Source organism: Rattus norvegicus, chromosome 5 (genome assembly GCF_021556685.1).
Source record: "Rattus norvegicus strain SHRSP/BbbUtx chromosome 5, alternate assembly SHRSP_T2T, whole genome shotgun sequence".
NCBI classification, from domain to species: domain Eukaryota; kingdom Metazoa; phylum Chordata; class Mammalia; order Rodentia; family Muridae; genus Rattus; species Rattus norvegicus.
This window is the reverse complement of record NC_141538.1, coordinates 125,337,539-125,362,110: the sequence shown is the minus strand read 5'-3', so window position 1 is coordinate 125,362,110 and position 24,572 is coordinate 125,337,539. Positions and strand designations below refer to the sequence as shown.

General features: G+C 44.2%; 1 protein-coding gene across 22 annotated transcripts in view; it reads right to left on the bottom strand.

The window, feature by feature from the left end:
- The window catches only part of Dab1 (DAB adaptor protein 1), a 1,118,143-nt gene that overhangs the window by 44,828 nt on the left and 1,048,743 nt on the right, over positions 1-24,572 (bottom strand). For 10 of the 22 annotated variants that reach the window (XM_087660519.1, XM_087660515.1, XM_087660524.1 and 7 more), the window contains 5 exon segments: positions 21,513-21,644; positions 20,773-20,892; positions 20,246-20,284; positions 18,718-18,783; positions 12,042-12,101 (listed from right to left, as the gene is read on the bottom strand). In XM_087660519.1, coding sequence (XP_087516645.1) covers positions 12,042-12,101; positions 18,718-18,783; positions 20,246-20,284; positions 20,773-20,892; positions 21,513-21,644 — 417 coding nt within the window. 22 annotated transcript variants of the gene reach the window in all.

The following is a 24,572-nucleotide window of genomic DNA, read 5'->3' as shown; positions in this document are numbered from 1 at the left end:
ACAGTTAACACTCACTCCGTCCAAGAACAGCTGGCTGCCCCAAACCCCTGGACTCAGCTCTCCACTAACTTGAGGTTTTCTACTCTGAGAGAGAAAGCTAGACTTCACTCAAAGGAATAACTTTATACAAGCCAAATGGGAGTCACTGAGAAAGACGCATGGGCTTACTGCTGTCTTTGGCTAGAACATGAAGACAGCTGGTAAGACTGATGCATGAATGAGCGTAGATTTAGAGAACAGATCTGGGTGTTCGGAAGTGACAAATCTCAAAGGGAATGAGAGCACCTGGTTCCTTTCACCCCATTACTCCAGCTCCCAAAGCTCATTATCTCAAGTGTAGCACAGGCTGTGGATGGTTATACAGATCTACTCACTACTCCTTCCGACCAACTTAGCTCTTTCCTCTCCAGTCTTGTTCCCACATGGAGTTCACAGAGATGGTCACTTGCCTATCCTTTGATCTCTCTGAATCAGTCTTGCCCTTTCTCTACCCTCTATTGTAAGGGAAACTTGTGTGTGTGTGTGTGTGTGTGTGTGTGTGTGTGTGTGTGTGTGTGTGTGTGTCTACATAGATAGCCATCTCTGCTCAGTCCCTTGACAATGAGTTTCCACCTAAGTGGATCAGTAGGAGGCAGCGGGTGGAGACTACACGCTGCTCAGCTGTCTGAGTGGCTGAGTCTGCAAAGAGTTGTTAGCTTCATAGACAGCTCCTCCCTGTCTCTGTGGGCAGCCTCAGGTCCCAGGCTCTGCTAAGACCACTTCTTCCTTTGCCCTGGCCCTTTCTAACTATTATTAATCTGGGCTACCCAGTTGCCTTGTTAAAATAGGCTTTTCTGCTCCCCTAGTAACTTGTAACTAGCTCCCCCCCAATAAATTCTCTCCATTAAGGTACCTGGCATGTTTCCCTGAGTCTCTTCATGGTTCACATAGATAATTGTATTAGCACTTTAATGCTCTCCCCACCTGCTAAGCCACCTGCCTCGGGCCACCAGACAGGCACCAAGAAACACAGGTCTAACTGTGACCAGTGACCAGAAAGCACCAGAATCTTCCTGATACATCCCAATTCCCTGGCTTATTCAGGACATTTGCTTGCTAGGGCAAGCTTCCTTCAGTGTCCCTGTCCTTTGCTTCCATGAAAACACTCTGTAGCCTGACCATTTGAGGTGACCCATCAGGAATATTCTGTTTTCTCTTTCTTACATCAGTTCCTGTTTATCCAATGACAAACTCCTCTGGTCTACAAGACCCCATTACAAGTGCATGTCCTGGCTGAGGCCTTCATTCAGCTCCCTCAGGCAGTGCTTCCTACCTTCTACCATACTCATCGGTATGGTACAAGAAGTACATTGCTTCTTATGGCCTCAGTTATTTGTATTACTCATTATTGTCTATGCCTGGCCTTCTCTAACTGTCAATGTTCCTCATTGGACTATTTTTCTATTAGTATAAGTACTAATAGAAAACAAAATATTGTCTCAAAGGTAGGAAGGCCATAGGAAATATTTGTTCACTAAATGAATGAATGAATGAATGAATGAATGAATGAGATTGTAAGAGAGCTCATTAAGCAGAGTGGTCATGGCTCACACCTTTAATACCAGCACTTAGGAGGCAGAGACTGGCGGTTCTCAGTGAGATCAAGGCCAGCCTGGTCTATAGAACTATTTTCAGGACTACCATGGATATACAGAGAAACCCTGTCTTGATAAAGGCAGAGAAGGAGAGAGGGAGGGAGTGTCAGAGGGGTGGAGGGAGAGAGGGAGGGAGGGAGGGAGAGAGAGAGAGAGAGAGAGAGAGAGAGAGAGAGAGAGAGAGAGAGAGATTAAAGAGGTCTTATAATCTGTTATGAATTCTAGGCTCTGGGAGTAGGAAAGTAAGAAAGGTATCAGTGGAGTATTACAAGTACAAGACTGATGGAGATTTTCTCCCTTTCTCCCACATCTATCACAAGTGTTTGGAAGGAATTTGGATTTTAGGTGAGTTTAAATCTGGTCTCATTTCAATCCATGGGGATTCAAGATTCTGCTTCAGAACAACTTTCATAAGCAACTCTAAAAGAAAGTCCATCTAAGGAACATTGGATGGGCCACCTTCTTCTTCCCTTTCCCCTCTGTAAATGCATGGGTTCGGCTTCCCTTCCCTCCTTCAGTTCCTCCTCTTGTGTGACATCTCCGTTAACTGCCTTGCAATAATTATAATTTCTGTACAATGTGGTGCTTAATGAGGAAGTGAAACTGACAAATGTTCAGACTAGATTTAATCCAATTATGCAACATCTTGATCCAGATTTCCAACTAAAGGAAAACCAACTGCTGAATTGTGAATGAAAATTTATTTGCCATAAAAGATGGGAGTTTGCAGGGGGGAAGTAGTGAATAGTTGTCAAGAGAATTCTTGCAATTCTTCACTTTAATGGATTGACTCTTCCTACATTTGTAGCCGAGAAGCTGAATTAAAACTTGAGCTGGGAGAATCAGACATACGCCTGCTGTTGGGGCACAGGGGCCTCGTATAGAAATGTACAGTGTGTGGAGTAGCAGAGGCAACTGTGGCAAAGAGAGGATTTCCCTCATCCTCAGAAGTGGGGCTGCTTCCAGTAGGATTTGCTCCTTGCCATCTACAGATGTCTCTTTAACATCAGCAGACTGCAGCCGCATGCTTGGCAGAGTCAAGTTACAGGAGTAACACGATCTCCTCATTTGAAGCTCTGTCTAAATGAGAAAAAAAGGGTGTTTGAAGCCAGCCAGGAGTGCCAGGGCCCAGGAGGCAAGATTAATATTTATAAACATCCTAGAAAAAAAGGACATTAGGAGACAGATGTGAGGCCCCCAGTACTGATTCATAACAGGGTAAAAGAATAGAGAGGAGAGGAGAGGAGCTCAGTGGGTAGAGTGTTAGCCTAACATATTAGAGGCTCACTGACACCTTATAACACAGAACTCTTTTCCTCATACTTCAAAAATAGAAGCTTCAAATCTGGAGTTCAAGGTCATCCTCGGACTCAGGTGGTTCTTAAGTCTTGGACTACATAATGCACTTAGCAGCCCGAGACCCTACTCTGCATATACCTTGCACACACCTCATTCTAAACATTGCATTTTAGCAGCCTATTAGAAACCTAGGCCCTCCACTGCCTGCATCAAGCTTCCCACACACCCCCTCTCTGGACAATGGAATATGTCTCCCTGCCTTAATGATCTCATCTAGAAAAAATAATAAAACTGATATGAAATACATTATGTTTCCATGAAAGTCGTGTGGCTGCCTGAGTCCCACAAACCACAGTTCGATTCTTGGCTCTGTCAGTTACCAATTCTGTGAGTGTGGGTGATGAAGCCCGCACATTCCGTTTTCCGTATGAGGCAAGTGCACACACCTCCTAGGCCTGTGGTAAGGGAGAATAAATAAAAGCCAGCGCCCAGGCTGCCCGCAGTATATAACAGATGCTCTGTAAATTCTAGCTACTTTTTACACAGCTAAATTAGCCTTAAATTCCTAGTACATATGGTTAGTGCCTGGTACCATAAAACCAAGGAAGGCGCTGAATTGCAGGTTGAATGTCCAATCCCATTACTGGGATGTTTATCACTTCCAGTGTGGCTCCTTTTTCAGGGTACACAGATCTACCTCCCTGATCACAGGCTTTCCTAAAGGAAACCAGGACGGAATGTGTTTTCTAGAGAGCTGTTCCACGAGGTAAGCTTGCTCAGACGTGATTAGCACCCGATAAACTGCTGCACATCCAAAGCACTAACTTCACAGGACGAAGCCATCATTCACTGCTGTGTGTCTAGGAGTGCGTCCCTATGAGCCAGGGAGATAAGGAGAGCTAGAATGGGTCTCAATTATATCTGATTTGGCAGCAGAGGTACTAGGAGAAGCTTAAAGGATAAACACTGCCCACTTTAGATGGACATCGCAGCAAACGGAACATGAATAGGTGAGCAATTTTGAACCCTACTAGGGCAGTTCCCTTCACAAGACGAGTAATGAGGAGTCATTTATGTTCTTCCGGAATCTTAGGAGACGTGGGCTGTCCACTCAGCGAAGCTTTGGACACCAGCTCTGATGGTCTAAAAGCTCCTTCTTGTCTTGAGCTCACATTTACCCTCTCTTGTCATGTGACCGGTGTCTCATCTCTTAGTCATAAAATAGAGGAAATAAAGACCAATTGTGGCAGCAGGCATCAAGCATAGCTTAGCAACTTGGGACTCTATCTGGTCTGGGCTATACACACATGCCTCTTGTAATAAGGTGCTTAGACCTGAGACCCTTAACCTGCATATGCTATGCACACACCTCCTTCCAAACACTGCATTTTAGCAGCCTGTTAGAAACCTAGGCCCTCCACTCCCTACATCAAGCTTCCCACATACCCTTCTCTGAACAATGGAATAAGTCTTCCTGCTTTAACGATCATCAAACTGAGATCCTATTCAGTCTTACTCAGGTTGTGTCTTGGTATAGAAGGTAGGAAAGCAGCTGATCTGAGCTAAGCTGGTGATGGTGGTGGTGGTGGTGGTGAGTGTGTGTGTGTGTGTGTGTGTGTGTGTGTGTGTGTGTGTGTATGTGTGATTTACTCAAAGTGAATTTTTGGCAAAAATATTCCTATTTACCTTATTATGCCTATGTACTGTGCATATAATTAAAATCAGATGCATTAGGGGAAAGGGCATGATCTTTAGAGAAATAATTACATAACTTAATCAAAATAGATCACCCCGAAACCACAATTCTCAGTAACCAAACTCTGTTATTTGTATCTCATAAAAAGAGGCCCTACCCAGAATTCAGGGCCTCTGTGTCTTGTCACTCATATGGTTCACTGTCCATCTTGACAGTGAATTCTTCTTTAATCTGTGCTCTTGCTACACCTGAATGAACTACATCTGAATGAAATTTCATTGCCACTTGGAAATCTGTCTATCCCTTTATTTATTCTTAAATAAGAAGCTAAGAATGTGGAAAATTCCTAGTCTAGACCCTGGTTACTGCTAGCTGTACCCTTGTAAGTACTTAATGTCTCTAGGATCTTGCAAATAGCTCTATCCTATTTCAAGATGGTGATTTCACATGCACTGAACCTCCCAGGGGCTCAAGGTGTTAGGGGACGATGGCCAGTGCTTTCATTATGTGGAGGACGAGAAACAGCTTCAGGAAGTTGAACAACCTGAGGAAGATCTCAACCAAAGTAAGGAAGAACTTCAGGGAGTCATCTGATTGTTCCTTCGGTTCTAAATCCATGTTTTATTTCAAGGCAACTAATGCCCAATCCAAGGTATCTATTAGATGTCTCCTTATTTGCCATCATGCCAAGACTTAGGAATCTCAGTGAGGCTGAATTTTGAAGACTGGGCAGGGAGAGCATATCCTGACAGAATTCACAGTTATCCTGATAATTGGAAAGTCTTTTATGCCTAACACTACTTACTATATAAGAGTTTTAAATGGGGGCAATTACAAGGTTCTCAGAATAAAAGATCTATTATTTTTTTCAGGCATAAAAATGTTACAAAGGGGAATGAGGAGCATGGAGAAGAAAAGCACTGTTTCTCGTCTAAAATGACACGAGGGTTTGGGTCTGTGTCGTTAAAACAGCCAAGTGTAGAGGGGAAGTCTCATCCTCCTAGGTGTCACGGTGTGTGAAAGAGGTACTCAGACGCTTGAGTGCACCTCTCCCTAGCAGTCCCACACGGGGACTAAATCACTCTCAAAGGCTAATACAGTGCATAAAGCTCTCAATAAGACATGCCATAATGCCACACTTAGCAGCAGCCTGTGTCCCACTGTAGATTTCTGATAGTCACCCCAAAGGCCAGGGTATTTGGCTGAAAGCATGTCCAGCATTATGAGCTGGCAGATACAAAGAATATCTGTATTTCCCGTCTCTCTCCTATGCGGAGTTGATGATGACTTCATCAGCCCAGAGTGCTGCTAGGTAAGGGCAGCAAAAACAGTTTGCAATCTAATCAGTCTCCAAGGGGCTGGCATTGTGCCTGGGGTTTGTTCTAATCCTGTTCATCTACAGAGCTCTGCTCAAGTTACGATTTCCATCCTAAGCCTCCTGTCTCTCTACAGCTAACTTCTCATCACCAAGCATGTATGCCCTTGGCGTTCCAAAACCTTTCCATAAAAATATACCTGTGAATCTGAGATTACAAAGGAGATTAGCCCCATGTGCAAAGCTTCCTACTGTCCAGACCAGGAAATGAGATAAAGTTTGTATTTCTAGGTGAGGGTGGGATTAAGGATTATTTTGGTTTAGAATTCCCAGGATGTGGCATGGGAAGGGGGAATGTGTGTGTAGGACAACCCTTAAATGAAATCTGCTAGGACAGCCCAGATTCATGGTAGAGTAAGCACACAAAGATATCAAATCCTATAGAAATCAGGATAAGAAAGGGCTGAGTTATGAGTCAAGTGGAGAAAAAGGTGGGCCATGAATAGGTAACTGAGTGGGAAGAAAAGCAGGCAGAAAGTTTTCAAAAGCATCTGGGTATTAAATAAGGTGAGGCAGGGGGTGAGCATTAAGAACAATAAATTCTAATAATCCTCAGACTCTGGCATCTCTGGTCAATCCAACGTTTCTGGTCAAGGCTATTGCCACTGACACATGTGGTGCTGAGCTGCTCCCTGGGGTTCTGGGACAGTAGAGGAGGGCTGATGTCACCTCCAAGACTCACAGCAATTGATTGGTGTGCATGTGTCTTTTTACAGGAAGACAATTTACTGTCAACATCTCAAAGAGACCAGAAACCCCAGAAAGTATTTTTTCAGAGACAGGAAGTGACTGTTCCCTGGCAGTTCACAGATACTTAGGTAAAAGCAATGGGATGACAGCTCACCACTTCTGAATCCTCACTGGGCTCTGTGCTGATGGAGACTAGCTCATACCATCCTTTGACAAACCCACTAAGACAAGCGCCAGCATTAAGCTCCATCTTCAGAAGAACCAATCAAGACTTAAAAGAGCTAATACAGCAACCAAAGTCACAATGCTCAGGAAGGAATAGTGAAGTTGAACTCCAATCCAAGTGCCTCAGATCACAAAGACCAGGCTTCCAGTCACTGGAGAATACCGCTCTTGGACAATGATAGAAACACCATTACAAGTTCTACACACGTGAATTCTAAACAGCAGTTTTTTAGGGACCCAGGACAGTTGCAGAGAAAATATTTCCAACTGAATCTTGAATCTCAAAGCAAGAATGTTTGCAGCATGAGTAGTGAGGTGTGAGGACAAGATGGAGGTTTGTGGTAAGACAAAGGAGGGTGCCTGACAGTCTGATCACCGAGGCTGTCTCCAGGTACAGATCTGTTCAATGGCTGAGGGCTCTAGGTCGGGAGGCTAGGATACCCAATGGGCCATCCTACAGAGCGAACAGTCAGAAATCACTCCAGATAAGGGCAAAATATAGGCAAGGCAACATGAAAAGAAAGCAGTATTGAGGAAGCAAATATTTTTCAACTCGATTATTATAATTCGAGTAGGGATTTCACATGATGACTGCAATAAAAGGATTGCATGAGAGACCCTCCCACACAATCTCCATGTATCCACTAGCCTTTGCACTGAATCTACAATTTCTACCAAAATGTAGAGCCTGTTTTCTAAATGTGAATCTAGACTAGACTTGAATGACTTTGGCTGAAGAATACCTTCGCCTCAGAGGGCCTGGATGTCTCCACTCACACTCTGGAACCCTTGTCACCACAAGGTGACTCTGACCTATTGGGAGAGGAGATGCTACATGGAAGAGAATCCTTTTGCCTTTCCTGAGGCCATCTTGGACCACAGCTAACCAAACCCCCCAACTGTGAGCTGGCTCAGCACGGGTGTGCTGCCTCTTGACCCACAACCTGAGACACATAAGTCAAGGAACCCTGGGAAAGGGAGGTGGAAGAAGAACCACATGGCTAGCTCACAGGTCTGTAGTAAAGAACGGGGCTGCTTACACCTGACTTTTGGGAGTAGATTGTTTTGTGTTAGTACGATTCCTGAACCTGCTGTCTTCCACAGCTCTTGCCGAGTAAGTCTTTAATGGATTGAGTCTCCATTTGAGATGTCTTTGAGGTTACATTAAAAAGAGTATTCAAGTCAAAGAAAATTGAGAAATACTTAATTTATGTAATATATATTCATAACTCAAAATATATTCCTATTGCATATTCATACATAAGCACACATTAACATTCATAGTATATTTTTAAATGTATTAAACACCTGAAAACATTAACAGTTTGACTTTTGGAACCACTAATGAACGTCTCATTGGCCAATGTTCCTATGAACACCAGCTTGGAAATGTATGCTGTCTTTCTCTCTTCTGTTGAAGAGACAGGTAAGCCTCACGAGGCATTGTGGGCTGAGCAGGCAAAAGGCTGGGTGGAGCTCAAGGTGTGCACGTCTCCTTTTATCCTGTCCATAGTTTATAGTATGTTACATTATATTACCGTATTAACTTCTAAGTTTTGAAGGAAAGTCTGCAGCTAAATGAGGTTTAAAATTAAACTGTGCAATTGCTATTTTTAACTCTAGATGATCTAAAAATAGGTAAGAGATATATTGATTCGCTCTTAAAACGCAAGAATTATAGTGGTCTTCAGATGAGTATGTAGTGAAATCGATGGACCCTAATCCCTTCCCTACCCTTCTTTGTGACATATAAATGGCTCCAAGGGTTTCTGGGTAGAAAGCCTATGCAGATTCTTAATTCTGTCAGGCTATGTCCTCACTATTTTATTATGTACTGGTCTCTCTTCAGAAAACGTTAAGCTCTGTAATGACTTCAAACAGTTTCCGTGGGACTGCCACTCTGGGCCCACCCCTAGGCAGCAGAACACAAAACAAAACCCCAAAATAACTTTGCCAAGTCAGCAAAACGTTTTGGCTTTGGCTGCTGCAGAGCTGCTGATGTGGGAGGAGAGAGGTGCAGGTGTGCGTGTGTGGTGTGTGTGTGTGTGTGTGTGCGTGTTCCATGTGTGTGTTCAGCAGGCCATCTGTCAGCTTGGCGTTCCAAGCTATGAGGGGAAAAAAGGAAACCCCACACATATTTATGAAGGTTGGAGGCAGAACAGGGCACAAGCTGTTGAAGGCAAAGTGCAGGGTGCGGCTGGGCAAGGGGCTGCTACAACAGCGAACACTGTCTGCATCTGAGATCTGCTCTAGGAGGAAAAGGAACTTAAGACATAAGCTTTGGATCGAGAGACATTCATTCTTTACACACTCACTCATTTTCAGTTTCGTTCATCCACTCACTCTCACCCACCTGCTGTGCAGCTATTCTGTGCTAAGGCTCTCTAGTAGTCGGTCACAGAGAGGGCATCCCATCCTCGAGACACACAAATAATTTAAAGCAAACGTATTCAGTTCTATCCATAGATACTGTATACTGAGTGCTTGATAGAAAACTCTTGGAATCCAATGGTCATGGTTTTCCATTGCCATTACAAACCCAAGAAGACTAAAGACTAAATAGAGAGAAGGACTCAGGCAACCTCGCCAAGGGAGTAATGAAGCCAGATGGGACGCAGACCCAGATCTTTGTCTCAACATGGGACATTACCTCCATGCTCGGAGACAGCTAAATTTTAGGCACGGTGCTGGATTCCTGAACTACAACAGCTATAATTTCACTGAGTGCTTTTGGGGGCACACAAAAGCCAGTGGTTCGAGTAGGTAAATTAAGAAAAAACAAACAAGCAAACCACAAGACCCATTGTTATCATTGCAAAGGGAAGCACAAAAGCCCACAGAAAGGCCAGTAACTCTGAGGTAAAGAAGGCTTCCCAAAGGAGGCACGTGCTCAATTTGAGAAGTTGACTGTCCCCAGATTGGTCAAAACTGCCAGCTCAAGCATCGTTTGTTAGAGCAACACAGACATGCCCTAATTTAATCTAATTTACATCCCCTGTTAAGGACTTTCCCAAGATGTTTTTCCATCTTCCAAAGATAAAAGGTATGCAGTACCGTTTTTTTTTAATTTAATTTTTAAAACAGATAATGACACGGAGCCTCCTGAGAGACAAAGGATTACTCAGAGACCCTCAGTAAAAGGCAGCTGGTGATAGCTACACGCAAGCCTTTGTCTTGCAGATCACATTAGTCCTCTGTAGCTGATGGTTGATTTCCCAAAGGAAGCCCCCAGGTTGATTTTCTCACCAGGGCTTTGGGTAGATCTGGACCCAAGGCAGAGGCAACCAGGGAGGACCTTAGCCTGATGAGCCTTGCCAGTCATTTGTCTCCCTGTGGGAGATATGTAGGGGAAGCCTCACAGTTCCCTGGCACCTACCTAATGTGTACAAGCAGGGCTCCCTCTGTTTCCTCTTTGAGGACAGACAAATGGGGCAGCCTGGGTAATTATGGAAAGGGTCCTCACAGCAGAGAGCTGCCCTCTGGAAAAACACATTATCAGAGGGGCACGGCTTTATGCCAAAATCTGTAGGGCATGGAGAGAGCAGAGTGGAGGACTGAAGGGAATTCATGCATCTCTGTGAGGTTGACATAACTGAGACTAACATTCCAAGACACATACTACCTTCTCTTTCAGTCAGAAACTCCTTTGGGGAGTTGATAAATCTTGGTCCAAGGGTTGTAGAAATTCTACCAAAGCTTGTGGGGTGGGCAGGAGCAGGAGCTTAATGTCTGTGTTTATGTCTGTAAGTGACAGCCTGAGCCTCATCCTCCCTCCTGCTTCTCTTAGGCCTTGGAAAATGTGGAAATTTGTTACCATGCTGGGTAAGTCTAGGTTTTAGGAAACAACAATTGAGTAGCCAGCTCAATCCATTCGTGCATTCATGTGTCTCCCAAGCAAAACATCTTGCACCTTTAGGTAACAACCTTTTAAGGTACTGATAAACAGGGAATCCCTTTAAGTAGAAGAACCAGGAATTCTCGTAGATTCCTTCCTTAAGATAGAATCAATTGTCTTTCATTAACTACTTCTAAGCCTGCTTCTAGCCTGGCATCCAGCTACCAGGGCTCACTTTTGGCAATACAAGAACCCCAGGAGACTCATGGGGATGTTGGGGAAGACATGCTATTCATAGGGGAATAAGTGTTGCAGGGCCACAAAGACAGGGGTGATCAGAGCAGAAACCTCAAGTCTCCCCGATAAGTGGATGAAGGAATATCAGGTAGCAGACAGAGAAGGAAGAAGGAAGTGTCTGGAAAGCTGACCCAGAAGAGGGCTAAGAGACTTGTGAGCTGATGGAACCCTTTAGACAGTCTGTTTGCCAGGCTAAGAGGCTTACCTTTTTTTCCCCCTTGGAGCTATTAAGCATGGAGAGGGTGTGACCAGAATGGAAATAAAATCAGAAAAACTAGGGCAGCAAATAGAGTGTGTTTCCTCACATATCTAAACCTGTCAGGGGCAAGTGAGTCAATCCCGGCACAAAGTGAACTGAAGGAAACTGTAATGGGGGATGGACCAATCGAAAGTCAAAAGAGCAGTGAGGCTGGCATTAGGAACACAAGGTTGCCTTTAGTGCCAAGGAAGAGCTCCGTTTTCCTTTCTGGCCCAGATTTCTGAAGCCTCTCCAACAGATGGGGTCCAAATACACTGGGCATTTTCCTTACCATGGCCCCATTCACCTGCTAGTTCTTCTGCTAGCCTGCTATACAGAACCTTTTCTGTAAGTCCTGCTAATTGGTATGAGTCCTTACATACCCCAAAGGCCCCAACCAACCCTCCACCCCCCTTTTTTGTTCCTTTGAAACGCTTCAACCATTTTCAGGTTGGATGGGTAGAAAAAAGCCAACAGCATCCTAGACTGGACCATGTACTATAAAGCTGCAGCTGGAGACCTTTATTTTGAATCACCTGGAACCTTGAGCCCCTCAGCAGAGCTGTTTGTATTATTCAACCCCATCTCTTTCCACTCACAGGAACAAGAGGAACAGACCTTTGTCCTGATTGGTCCCCTGCTCATCTATACCATTCTTCCCTCATGGCTCCAAGAGTGAGACTACGGCTGGAAGAGGCCCCCACCAGGGGCAGCCTCTGTGTGAATCTCGCCGCCGAGGCACATGTACTTACACTTACAGGTTGACTTTTTGGCACATCATAAACACCTTCCTTCTTTTGGCTGGTGGGAACCTAGAAAGAAATCAAATTCAACGTCAAAACACTGGGGTTCCACTTTCCTTCTTTTTCTCTATGTAGCCCTGGATAGCCTAGACCTTACTCTGTAGACCAGGATGGCCTTGAACTCATAGATTGCCCTGCCTCCACCTCCCAAGTGGTGGGATTAAAGGTTTGTGCCACCATCACCTGGCTTGGTATTCCACTTTCAAAGCAGTAAGTCATCTCTGCAAGTTTGACTGTGAGACGGTCTCTAAGACAGATCCAGCACCCATCCCCAAGGAGTGTTGTTAGCTGTGAAGGCCTCAAGTCAAGCTCCTTCCCTTGAGAAAAATCCTATCAGGACAGGGTTAACCATCTTATAATAAATTTCTGCTTTGAGGCTTTCTTTGAATCAAAGAACAGCTTATGGAGACCTCAAGCATCACATGGTGGAAATTAAAACAAAACAAAACAGAACAGGAAAACAAAAATCCAACTTCATTTGATTAATCGTACAGGTGGTTCAGATGTTATGATTTTTCCTGATATAACTACAGTTTGCTGTTGAAAATATATATGTCTCTGTGCTAAGACTGATGTGCTATGAAAAATAAGTCCCTAGTACCTGTCAGCCTTCCACTGCGTTCCCACACAAACCACCTGCCAATCACAGGAAGGGCCTATCTGACAGGGAAAGTAAGACACCAGGATCCAGAAATTCCCGATTAAACTGACATCCCCCCAGATCTCCCCTCACTTCCTTCCCCTGCTCATGCGTCTAGCTTCCGGGGCTACTTGCTACCTGCAACACCCTGAGCAGGTCATCAAGCCCCTCTGGCTTTGCTGCTCTCCAAAGGCCTGACCAAAAAGTGTATCTCACTCAAGTTATGTTAAGAAGCAAAATGAGAAACTGGGTATCAGAGAAGTAAGAACCATGGAGCCCCACAATTCTGCAATATGGTAGGATGATGATTTCCTTTGTCACACATAATCATATACATATGTATACGAACACATTTTGTGATATTAATAGTGTTGAATACTTCTCTAATGTGTCAATCACGGGCTCTGCACCGAAACATTCCAGATTGGAAGCACTCATTAACTGCTCCTCCCCCAGACTGCCACGGCTTTGCTGTCCTCTGCAGAGACCAAGCGGCAGTGGGTTTATGGTGTCCTGACAGTGGGACTGGCTTTCCAGCAGGCTGGATGCTTCTCAGGAGCAGATAGAGTATGTCACAATCAGAAGGCCTGCTATGAATACCTGAGGTAAATCTTCCCTATAGCAGTGTGTGTGTGTGTGTATGGGGGTGTACTGAGAAACAGAAGTGCTTGCCAAGCATGGACCAGCCAGCTTTCCATCCCTGAGAGGAAGAAGCTGAACTGACATGTTGAGCTCTCCTACTTTTACTCCTATTTAACTTAAACTCCTGACACCAACCCTACCCTCAAACTATAGAAAAAGAGGCTCAGAGGCGTTGTGAACTTTGCCCCAAACTTCAAACCTAGTGTTCAAACCTAGATCTTTCTGGCTACCAAAATAAGACTTATGATTACTAGTTAACATGGCCTTAGGAAAATCCCAGGAGCAGACAGGGTGGCAATCATTCCCTTTTCCATAAATAGTGACATAATAACCGGGAGGAGTCCTTCAGAACTATAGCTGTCCCTCTCTGTGGTGCAGAGGAGGAAGAGCAGGCCCGGAGAGGGTCCAGCAGACAGGGATTGGGGTGGCCAGGCACTGCAACCCAGGCAGTTTGCGGTTTATTGCTACACTGTTCAGGCGGCTGCTTCAGACACATCCTTCTTTATAAAACAGCATGCCCTGCAATTCCCAGAGGCCCCTGGGCATCCTTGCAGAAAAACAGAACTGTGAGTATCACGGTGGAGGATGCCCTTCCCTGAGCCCAGTTTGCAGGTATCCACTGAAGAATGTCATTTCTTTGGTCCTGATAACTGGGCTCCATTTAGAAGGAATCCTCCCGGAATGTCTACAGAGTCCTTGTTAACGAGGGCCGATAAATTACCAGGCCTCACTTTTGTTTTCAGTAGCTCACCCTTTACTGAGCAGGATGAGGAGTGTTCTGTTGCCCGTAATTCACTGCTCACTATGGGCACTTAGCACAGTTGAACCACGGCTGCATCTCAATTATCCCGGCAAATGGAGAACAAGCCATGCGATGGAGAAACCCAAACTGTGCATAATTGAAAACACTTTTCGACTTGGCTCTCCCATGGGTGAGATATCAATCTGCTTGTTTGTCCTTTAAGATTTATCTCAGCCAGGACATCTCACCAGTCCTGCCTCCCTCTACCAAAGAACCTGTTTTGGAGGTTTTTTTTGATTGTTTTGTTTCCCTGCTCAGGCACACCCTTTCACTAAAAAAAAAAAAAAACCATCCCTGCTCTCTGCTAGGTAGTGTGCCTTTTCTGGACAGGGAGAATGGAAGATATGGCCCAGAGTCAGCAGAACTCCTTGTGTTAGAAGAGATGGAACTATACACAGGCTACTAATGCAGAGTATGAAACAGGCTTTTTCTATTCATGGGAGCTAGAACAGCCCATGTTGTCTCTAGGACCACAGCTCTGTAAGCTTGCTCAGCACAGGCCGCTTACTTGATTATCCTTTATATTTAAACATTAAGCGAAGACTTGCCTCGTCAAACATTTACCGGTGAGGGCTAAAGTCTGGCTCTGCACAGGATCTGTCCCACCCACTGCAGTACACGACAGTGGTGCAGTGTTAACAATTTTAGATGAAGTGCTGAAGATCTGGTGCCTAACCCAGGCTTGGCTCTAGGATGGGTGACTTAGAGGAGACATGTTGTTCCCTGAGCCTCAGTTTTCTCAACTGGTTGACATGAGCTTCTAGGGGATTATCTATAAACTCCTTGAGGACAGGGGCCATGCAATCACTGTTACTTTCCCAGGTGCCCAGCAGATACTTAAATGCCCACAAATACATTCCTCAGTGAACAATTAAATAGGCTATTACACTTGGAGTGATATACACAGAGGGCACGTTTGGGTCAGCAGTGTGGTGATTGTGTGTGGAGAGGCCATTCAGGGGTGTGTTGGATGACACAGGGCTAGCCTTATTGTTTTAAATTGGTACTTAACACATGGGGAGATTAACACTAAGTTCTGAACAACTGATGTGAAAAATACCCGCTTGGAAAGTGGAAGGCCCCACTTGTGGTCTGGAATTAGAGCCCGTGATACTGGAACTCAGATTCCCGTGTGTTGAAAACGACAGCCTCAGTTTTTCTTCTCAACTCACCGAATGACAGAAAGGTCGCCAGCAAGTCACATATAAAACTGCCCTGTGTTGTTTTAAAGAGAACTGGTAACGTTTTCCAAGGCACGTAACACAAGTAACAATTACGATTATTAACATGGTTGGGGGCGGGGGTCTCACTCTTCCTTGGAAAGATGGCTCAGTTACCCCAGAGCCTCTTCATCCTCATGTTGACCACAACAGCAAAGCAAGACTTCAACTTTCTGAGGGGCTCAACGACAAAATGAGCTCTGTAGATAGTTTCTTTTTCTGTTAGTACAGAATCTTATCAAAAGTAGTACCTGATGATGATATGGAAGTAAAAGGAAGGAATGGCTACACAGAAGCTTCCATGGACAGGGCATATCAGGGTATCAGAGTGTGGAGCCCACACTGGACTAGCCTCAGTTCACAGTCCAGGAAGCTGAGAGGCAAAATTTATGTATACCATCCAAAGGCATAAAAACCTGAAAGGCTACTAGGCCTCAGGTCTATGTGTGCTTCCTTCTAGAAAAAGGGGCCACCATAAAAATGAGATCACCTTGAGCCAAAGTAGTAGAAACAGTAAGACATATGTGGCAGGATCAGCTATGTAGTAATTGCCAGCATGCACACACACAAAACAAAAACAACAGGGTTTCTAGTGTCAGTGCTTTAAAGCACTGTCTGGTAATCTTTAGGCCAAGGGCTTATCTCCTGCTAAGTGCACTGAGCCCAGGTGGCTCTGCGGTACAGGAGAGGTACATGGCCACAGGCCTTTCCAATAGATGGGATAAAATATTCATTCTTGTAAATGATGCCTTCCTGTTAATGACAGGCAGATGGGAAGATCAAGAGGCCAGCGCTATTAAACCAAGTGAGATCTTTTAGACAGCTACTTAAAATACACAGGACCTAATTGGGAAGCCCAGAGCCATGTAACATTGAGCTGAAAAGAGCTGAGAGACAGAGGTGCTTATTACAGAGGTCAGGGAGACCTGCCTTAGAGATCCTGTCTCACAGACTCTGCAACATCAGCAAGATCCCTGGTCACCATAAGCCTCACTCCCCTTATCTGAAAGGTGGGAAAATGACTCAAGCCACAGTGAAGATTTTGAGAGATGAAAGTTGTAACGTAAACTCCATGTTTGGGGGTCATCAATGATCACACATGTACCCCACTTCTGAGTCAGTACTTGCTGCCCTATAGAGAGAGTTAGCATGATTGTGCAAAGAGAACACAGCCCCGTGTGGTTAAACTGCTTCTTGCAAGGTGTGTTGCAAACAGCAGGAAAGAGCTTACCCAGAAAGATTATTTACTCATTTTACAGATGGGTAAACTAAGGCCCAGACACAGGTGGCTGGAGCTAACACTTGTTGCTAAGATCTGGATCCACATAGCTATTCGTGGCCCAGGATGCTGCCCAGGATTCTGTCCCCGTATAAGCATGTTTCAGTCTCTCACTGACATGTGTTTGGGTGGAGCCTCCTACTTTATAATTGTAGAAGTAAAGTCTGAGAAACAGTAGGTGTCTTGCCCTCCAACTATGACCCAAAGGTCGGTGGCAAGAAGGGCCAAACTGGACCCCCCAGCTCTGCCCCAGCCTAAGGCAGCTCTTTCTGGTACTTGCTGTCACTTTGCTGTCCCCAAGTGCTGTGCAACTGGAGCTCAGCTGGATTCAAGTGCCTCTCCTATAGGGAAGGTGCTCTCTCTCCCCTTGGACGGCCGGTTAATGACCCTTTGGCCTCAATGCTCAGACACCACAAGGTGGGTCAGGGCTTTAGATCTGACTCTGGGGACAACTGCAACTTTTCTTTTTGGGACAGAAGCTTTGTAAGTGAAGACTAAACACCTTGTATCTCATGTAGATGCCCTTTGAAGGCATCCTTGCTCCAGCTCTCATTGGTGGAAGCCCAATGGAAGAGTCTGGGGTGGGCTCAGGCAGGCATAAATAAACTACTAGTCTATGAAGCTGGTTTAAACTGAGTTGCTGGGAGAGATTGGGTTTGCTCATTTTGAATTCTACACATTTGAGAGAAATTGAAAATAGGTTTTGTTTTGATTTCACAATTAACACACGCCTAAGGCTGAATAATAGAACACACAACTGAGTAAATTAAAACCACTGATTAAATAAATGCATCAAATCACTCCTCCCATAGTATTCATGCTCTAAGTGAAGACCAAGGTTCTCATTAGTGAAAAATTATCATATTTACTTGATATATCACTATACCATGCTACTGGGGCCCAAGGTCTTTGCAAAGCCTTACATGGGATTCCAGAGGAGACTGGGGCTCGGCCTCCACATGCATCCGCCTTTCAGTCCTGGCTCTAAGTAGCTGTGTGAGCCTGCAGAGTGTGTTCTAAACTCTAATCCATTGATGGCCCTTTCCACCAAAGGCAGGATTAAAATGGCCGTTTGATCACCTAGTTCTAAGAGTTGGATGAGTGTAGAAACGTTTCATGTATTCTTCACAGTTATGATCATTAATGTGCTTCCCCTTCAGGATGGAGAAAACCTTCAGCTGTGCTTTCCTTCGTTCTAGTCATCCTCCCAATGCTGTTTTCATATAGAATGTTTGAATTTGTCTCTTATGTATAGGAGGGAAGTTGGGTTTTTAAACAAACTGGATACAAGCATTCCATTGAGAGGTGAAAGACCCTTCTTCTTGGTAGACTGCTATCCTCCAGTGCATTACCTCAGTACAGTGCGATGCTATGGGTTTTAATGCTCATGGTGGTTTGAATAAATATGCTCCCCATAGACTTATGTGATTGAATGCTTCTCCCATAGGGAGTGGCACTATTAGGAGGTATGGTCTTGGTGAGGTACGTGTGGCCTTGCTAAAGTAGATGTGGTGGGGTTGGAAGAAGTGTGTCACTGTGGAAGTGGGCTTTGAGGTCTTCTATGCTCAGTGTGAGACAGTCTTATTCTGCTGCCTTTGGATCAGGAGGTAAAACTCTCACTCAGCCCCATCTCCAGTACCATGCCAGACTGCACACTGCCATGCTTCCCACCAGGATGAAAATAGACTAAACTTCTAAAACTGTAAGCCAGCCCCAACTAAACATTTTTTCCATTATAAGAGTTGTCTTGGCTATGGTGCTCCTTCACAGCAATGGAACCCTAACCAAAATAATGCTACTTAAAACACCTATGATCTGTTTCAGATTTAAACACTGTACCCAACTGGCAACTAAAGATTTCAACGATGAGGCATGGAAACAGTAGGAAATTGCTGGGGAAGCAACAGTCAGTGTTCCCAAAGGCATCTCCCACTCTTGTATGACCAAGAGACCCCGACTCCCTGAACCTCTCAGTACGGAGTCTATTAGTATGCTAGCATTTGCTGATAAAGGGTGCAAACAAAGAAGCAAGGATCTTATACCTGGTAAATGTTTTCTTCTGTTTCAGGATCACGGATTGGCTCGTGTCCAGCCTCAAACACAATGTACTATTGCAGGAGCAGCCAGAGAGGAAAAGGCAGAAAGAAAAAAAAAAGAAAGACGAGAAAAGCATTTCGAATTTAGATGCAAATCACAGCAAGCATCACAGAAACAGGCACAAGAAGGGGTATCAGAAATGGGTATTGAGATGGGATGGACCCTGCCAAGGAACACTGCAGAGTTTTGATGCTTGGCCTCTGCAGAGAGGGTACTGGGCAACTGCAAGTCTTTCTGGAGAGGCGATGTCTTCATCCAGTAGCATTTTGTCTGAGTAGCAGCTGAATGGAATGGTGTCATGGGGCTACAGCCCTGCAATCTTCATTCTACAGTTCCCTTGCCGTCCTAAGGTCCCAGGTCATTGCTCAAGAACTCAGAAGCCCCAACCTCTCTGATCCCCTAAACAGAATCTTATCAGTATAAAATAGTGAACTTCAACTTTTCTATGTGTACATTTCAGACATAAAGGGTTGGGTGTCTCCAAAAGGCCACCATTCTCATTCCCCCATGAGCCCAGTAAGTAGTGGTCAAAGTTTCTGCTATAAGTAAGTTCTTCTTTAACCCTCAAAAGCAAGGGTATGTTGAGTAGTGCATTTCTGACTTGTGTTTACCACAGATCTGCTAGATACTTCTATTTTGAGACTTATCTATTTGCCTATGTATCTATGCGTGTATCTATCATCTTATTTTGATCATGGCTGTGAACGTATGCATATGTAAGACAGACATAAACCATGCCTATGTATCAGGATTTAGAAATACAAGTTGAACGTTTGCTTTTAGGTTCAAAAAACGGGTATGATTTTTTTCCACATTTTCTCCTTAGAAGTAAGTGCAGGAGAGAGTGAGGACATCCAGTTCTTCCTTTCTTTCTGAATCTTTGCACAGACCTTGGACTTGACCTCAAGAGTTCCTTTGTGCTGTGGACCGTGAAGAGAGTGTAGAGAAAGCCCTGGACAGAGGTATCTCAGGATTCTCTCATGTTATAGCAGCTCTGTGCCATGAGCCAAATAATCAGAGGGTTAGTCTACATCATCAGGGCTTCAAAAATATTTTTACATCCTCGCTAAAGCTCTGAAACCATTCATTAGGTTTGTGTTCAAATGTCATGCAAATGTAAGCCCCTCAACCCTAATTCTTAGCTTACAGAGTCTACTTCATTATCCATTTTGTCTCTAAAAAAGTTACAACAGTCGAGAGACCACTGAAAAACATTTATTTCTAGGATCAAACTTTCCAGATTTGGAGGGCTCTGAGGCAGGGGTGCGAAGAAGGAAGTGGATCTCTAGATCTCCCATCACGGCTGCTGGCTTCTTAGTGTGGAAATATTCTCTCCCTGCAGAGGCTGGCAACCCTGGCCTTCAGAAATCATCTTAATTCTTCTGCAGGTTCTGCATTCAACAGAATCCTCACGCTTCAGCCAAAAGAGCCTTCACAGCTGCATGCAAAACCCTGACGGGGTTCAGAAATTACCTGGTACACGGGATCTTCAACATCCTCTTCCAAAATGGTCTATCCCAGCGAGGGAAGGGATGGTGAAAGCAAAGGATGCAAAGGAAGAGAAGTGAGATTATCTTCAGATGCTACAGCACAGTAGAGAGCCAGCATTGATTAGGATAGGGTAGGAGGCCATTACCGCAGAAAATACACAAAGGAACTCCAAATCCTGCAGCTCTCTCCCCACCCACTCCCCGCATTAACAACAGCAAAGCCGGCAAAGTCACTATGGGCCTTTAGTCTTCCTCCCCTGAAATCTTCCCCCCATTAAAGAGTTTCCTTTCTCTACCCTATCTGGAGTCTCAGAAAGAAAAAACAGAACAAAACCAAACCAAAAAGGATCACTTCTAATGGCTACGTGTGGGTGTCTGTAATCTCAAGGAACCTTTCATCTCTGTTTATTTCTGCTCAGCACCAGGAGGAGACAGCTCGACTTGTCAGTTTCCCATCTGTTTATTGTGGGCCCCGTCTTCTGCAGCACTGGGAGAAACGCATAGGTATACCTGGTACACGGCTTGTTCACACTGCTTATCCTTCTGTGCCTTTTTTTCCAATTCTTCTCTTTGCTTCAGCTCATAGATGAGTTGAAAGAGATCTCTCAAGTCCAGGATAACGGGCTCAGCCTGGAGTGAAGGGTGGTGGCACACATTAATAAAGAACGCTGCTGAACTGCAGCTACTAATTTTTTTGTCTCTGGCTCCAACCCGCAGCCCTTCCTTTTTCTATTAAACTGAAAGCATTCCATTCTTAATTAATTCTACCTTGTTTATATTGGTTTAGCAAATTGCTTCTAGGCTAAAGTTCATTTTTTCAACTAATTATATTTGCAAATTCATAATAATCATAAGCATAAAAAGCATTGCTTTTATTTATTAGTGAGTCGGAATATAATAAAATTAGGGCAGGCCATATGCAAAGCAGCTATTGGTTTTCTCTTATTTTCTTTGTAAATGAGGCTATGAACGCAAGGAAACTTATTTGTATATGTGTCTCTATCTAGCTTAATCAGAGAGGGAAAATAATTAGTCATTAGGAAATATCCATTAGGATAAAAAAATAAAACTGAACGGGTGGGGCCATGCTCCTTTGCTTTAAGGCTGTTTATCTTTCCTACGTGGGATGCTGCACATCAGCTGACAGTGGTGGTACATCATCTGGTCAGGCTGGGTCTTGGAAAATCAACGATGTTGGCTCTGACTGCACAGTTACAAGGAAAACACCTGTATTGGACAGAAACACTTACCGCCTGGGCTGTTTTGATGGCCACAAATCTGTGATTCCCTTCCTTCCCACAAACGTATCCAAAAGCCCGGTGATCTGTGATGTCCTTCGCAATGTAGGAAATTTCGTGAACAGCATGGTGATGCTGAAGGGCCTGGGGACACACAAAAGGAAGAGCATGTTTCAGGGAACACACCCCCTCGAGCTGTTGATCAATAAGAGATGTGTTTCTGCCATGTGTGAAAGGCCCAAGGGGCTTTGGGAAAGCTGTTTGGTACAGATGGAAGGAAAAAGAGCTACGCCTGCCCTTGAGAAAGGGAGGTCTCCCTCCATGGTCTCACTGCTGTGACCAGAGATAAACCGGGACTGTTCATATGGGAGTGAGCATCTGCAGAGGTGGCTCCACACTGCCTGCCAAAGCCTCCCGGTCTAAATCAGCCCACATGCTTCTTTTTGCTCACAACCTTCACAGCACAGCTCAGTTCAATCTGTCTCGATAAGAGAACACACTTACATTCTCAGCCCTTTGCATACAGAGGGAGGCGCTGTCCCTTGAACAACTCCAGGGAGTGCTGTGAACATCACAGTGCTCTAGTTTTGCACGGTTACTGAGTTTTCCCAGCAGCTGGTGAAAATCTGTGTTGAGGGATGAATAACTTTATCCTTTTCCGGGTCACCTCTTTGGGCAGAGGTTGGGACGCATGCAGACGCCCACGTGCACACACTTTTCATCTGTTGAGTCTGTCTCTCTGCGATGTCTGATTTTATCACCATTTTAAATTCTCTTTTGATGGCCACATGAAATGACACTGTCTGTTAAGCAGCCCCTGCAGTGCTAGCCTTCCCTGTCCTTGAAGGAATATTCCCTTAAGACTCATGATGTATATCTCTCACACTGATGGTCACAGATGTTCTATAAGTTTGTCTGACTTCTGGACCACTGCCACACTAGACTCTGTCTTCCTGAACGCTGTCATCTCCCCTGCCCTAAGCTCCACCCACTTCAGTGAACTGAAGAAATCTGGTTTATGCTCAGTAGTTTGAAATTGGCCTTTCTGCTTTAGTTATTCAAGCTACCACAGAATCAAAGTTTCCCATCCTACTAGGAGATGGGAGGGCACCTTTTTGCTTGTTTCCCTATAATAATCCCATATATCATATCAATTAAAACTCTATAAAGGCTTGCAAATGCAAAGAGATGCTTGCAGTCAGTCCAGAATCCCTACAAAGAACACTTTCTTTACACCAAGAAGCTTGAATTCTTCTCACTGTACTAATGCAAACCGCTCACCAGTCCTTTCTGCATTGTAGTTTATTACCTACAAAAACTACACCAAACAGTTCTAACTCAAGAGCCCTGGCTTTATAAGGATTTTATTGCCTTTAGCAATAAAAAGGCAAATTTCAAAAACCTAAAAGGACTTCAAGTACTGTAAAGAACAGATACAGAAAGAGTAGACAATGTTGTCTGCTCTGCATTTTATTGAAAAGGCTTTGAGTTCCTATCCCTTTAGCATGATGCTGGCTGTGGGCTTGCTGTTGAAAGATATACATATATAATTATTTCTAATATAGCTCTATATATTTGTGCATGCAAATATTTAATTAGAATTATATCTGCTTATTGTTGTTATGTTCCCTCGCTTATATTTGAGTAAGCTTCAAATAGTCCAAGCAGAAAAATGACTATCTTTTATGGTGCATGAAATCTTTCCTATTCCTAAATACCAGAAAGGAGGGAGAAACAAAGACAGCACAGGCAGCTCTTCTATGAAAGCCTTTAGAACTACTAGGGTAAGTATTCTCTTAAGTCCAACAGCAGGTTTCCTGTCCCTTAAAGCCACTTGGGTCTCCTGGCTCAGTGGCCTCTGGTTCTCATCACCTTAATTCTAGAGATGACTGACCTTACCCGTTAATGTCAATTCCTCAGCCTCTTGCTTGACTAGGCTTCTGACTACGAGAATCATCTGCTGCTCTAGAACGTTCTGCCTTGCCTTCATCTGCCCAGAGGCAACTGTCACTCACCCATCTGGTGACCCCTACACCTCTCCCTGATGCCTCATCATCTTTCCAGGGGCCCATTGCTCCTTGAATGACAGCATGGCATCACTGCCTCAAGTCCTTAGTCTTTCAACTGGCAATATGGCAAGTTTATACTGAGTGGATTTTGACATGATTAAAGTTGGTGGAGGAAGGGTTTGTGAGCGAAACAATCAGAATCTGCTTGTTTTGTTTCATCAGAAGGACAGATTTAGCTAGCAGAGGAAAATTGCCCTGAGAGTGATAGCTTTTTCATGGTGTTAATGATGTAAAATTGATGAGATTTATATTCACACAACATGGGGCATTGATTTATAAGCTTTTGTGAGCGAGAATGGTATGTGGCAGGGGAAAATTGGAGACAAAGACATTCTTTTCTTCTCTCCTTTTTCCTGAAAGTATTTCTTTCCCTGCATAATGCAGAGGATGTAATCCACGTCTCCTATTAAATCCAAGTTTGACGACACTGTCTTATTGATTGCCAAGCAGAATATTGCTCTAAAATTAAACAGCGATTAGAAATCCTCCTGGTGGAATTAGATTCAGAGATGAGTGTGCAATGGTAAAATATCACCTACCATGAAGATAGCAGATGGAGATGTTTTAATTTATCTACGAATCCTCATTAAGTATTTTAAATCAAAACATTCTTAATGCTTGATGATACCTAATATTGCCTTGCAAAGTGTTAGCTGTGTCAGTGCGTGCACACAACGCACTTAAAGATATTCGTAACATTATCTTCTCTTGTAGTTAATTTTATGACACGTTAAAGAGCAGTGCTCTCCAAGTGTTGCATTCACTTAAAAACTAACCATCAGTGAGGGAGTGTGTCTCCTCTTTCCCTAACCTACTATGCAGACACAATATAGGAGACATTGAAATACAGGCACATCAGGATTTGGTAAATTCTACAGTTGTGTTTGTCACATTCATTTTAGCCACTCAGAGATCATGCAAATGTTTCTTCAGCACCTAGAAATTGTCTAGGTCTTTGAGTAGATTTTTTATTACATGACCAATCAAATGAACTTGGAGTCAG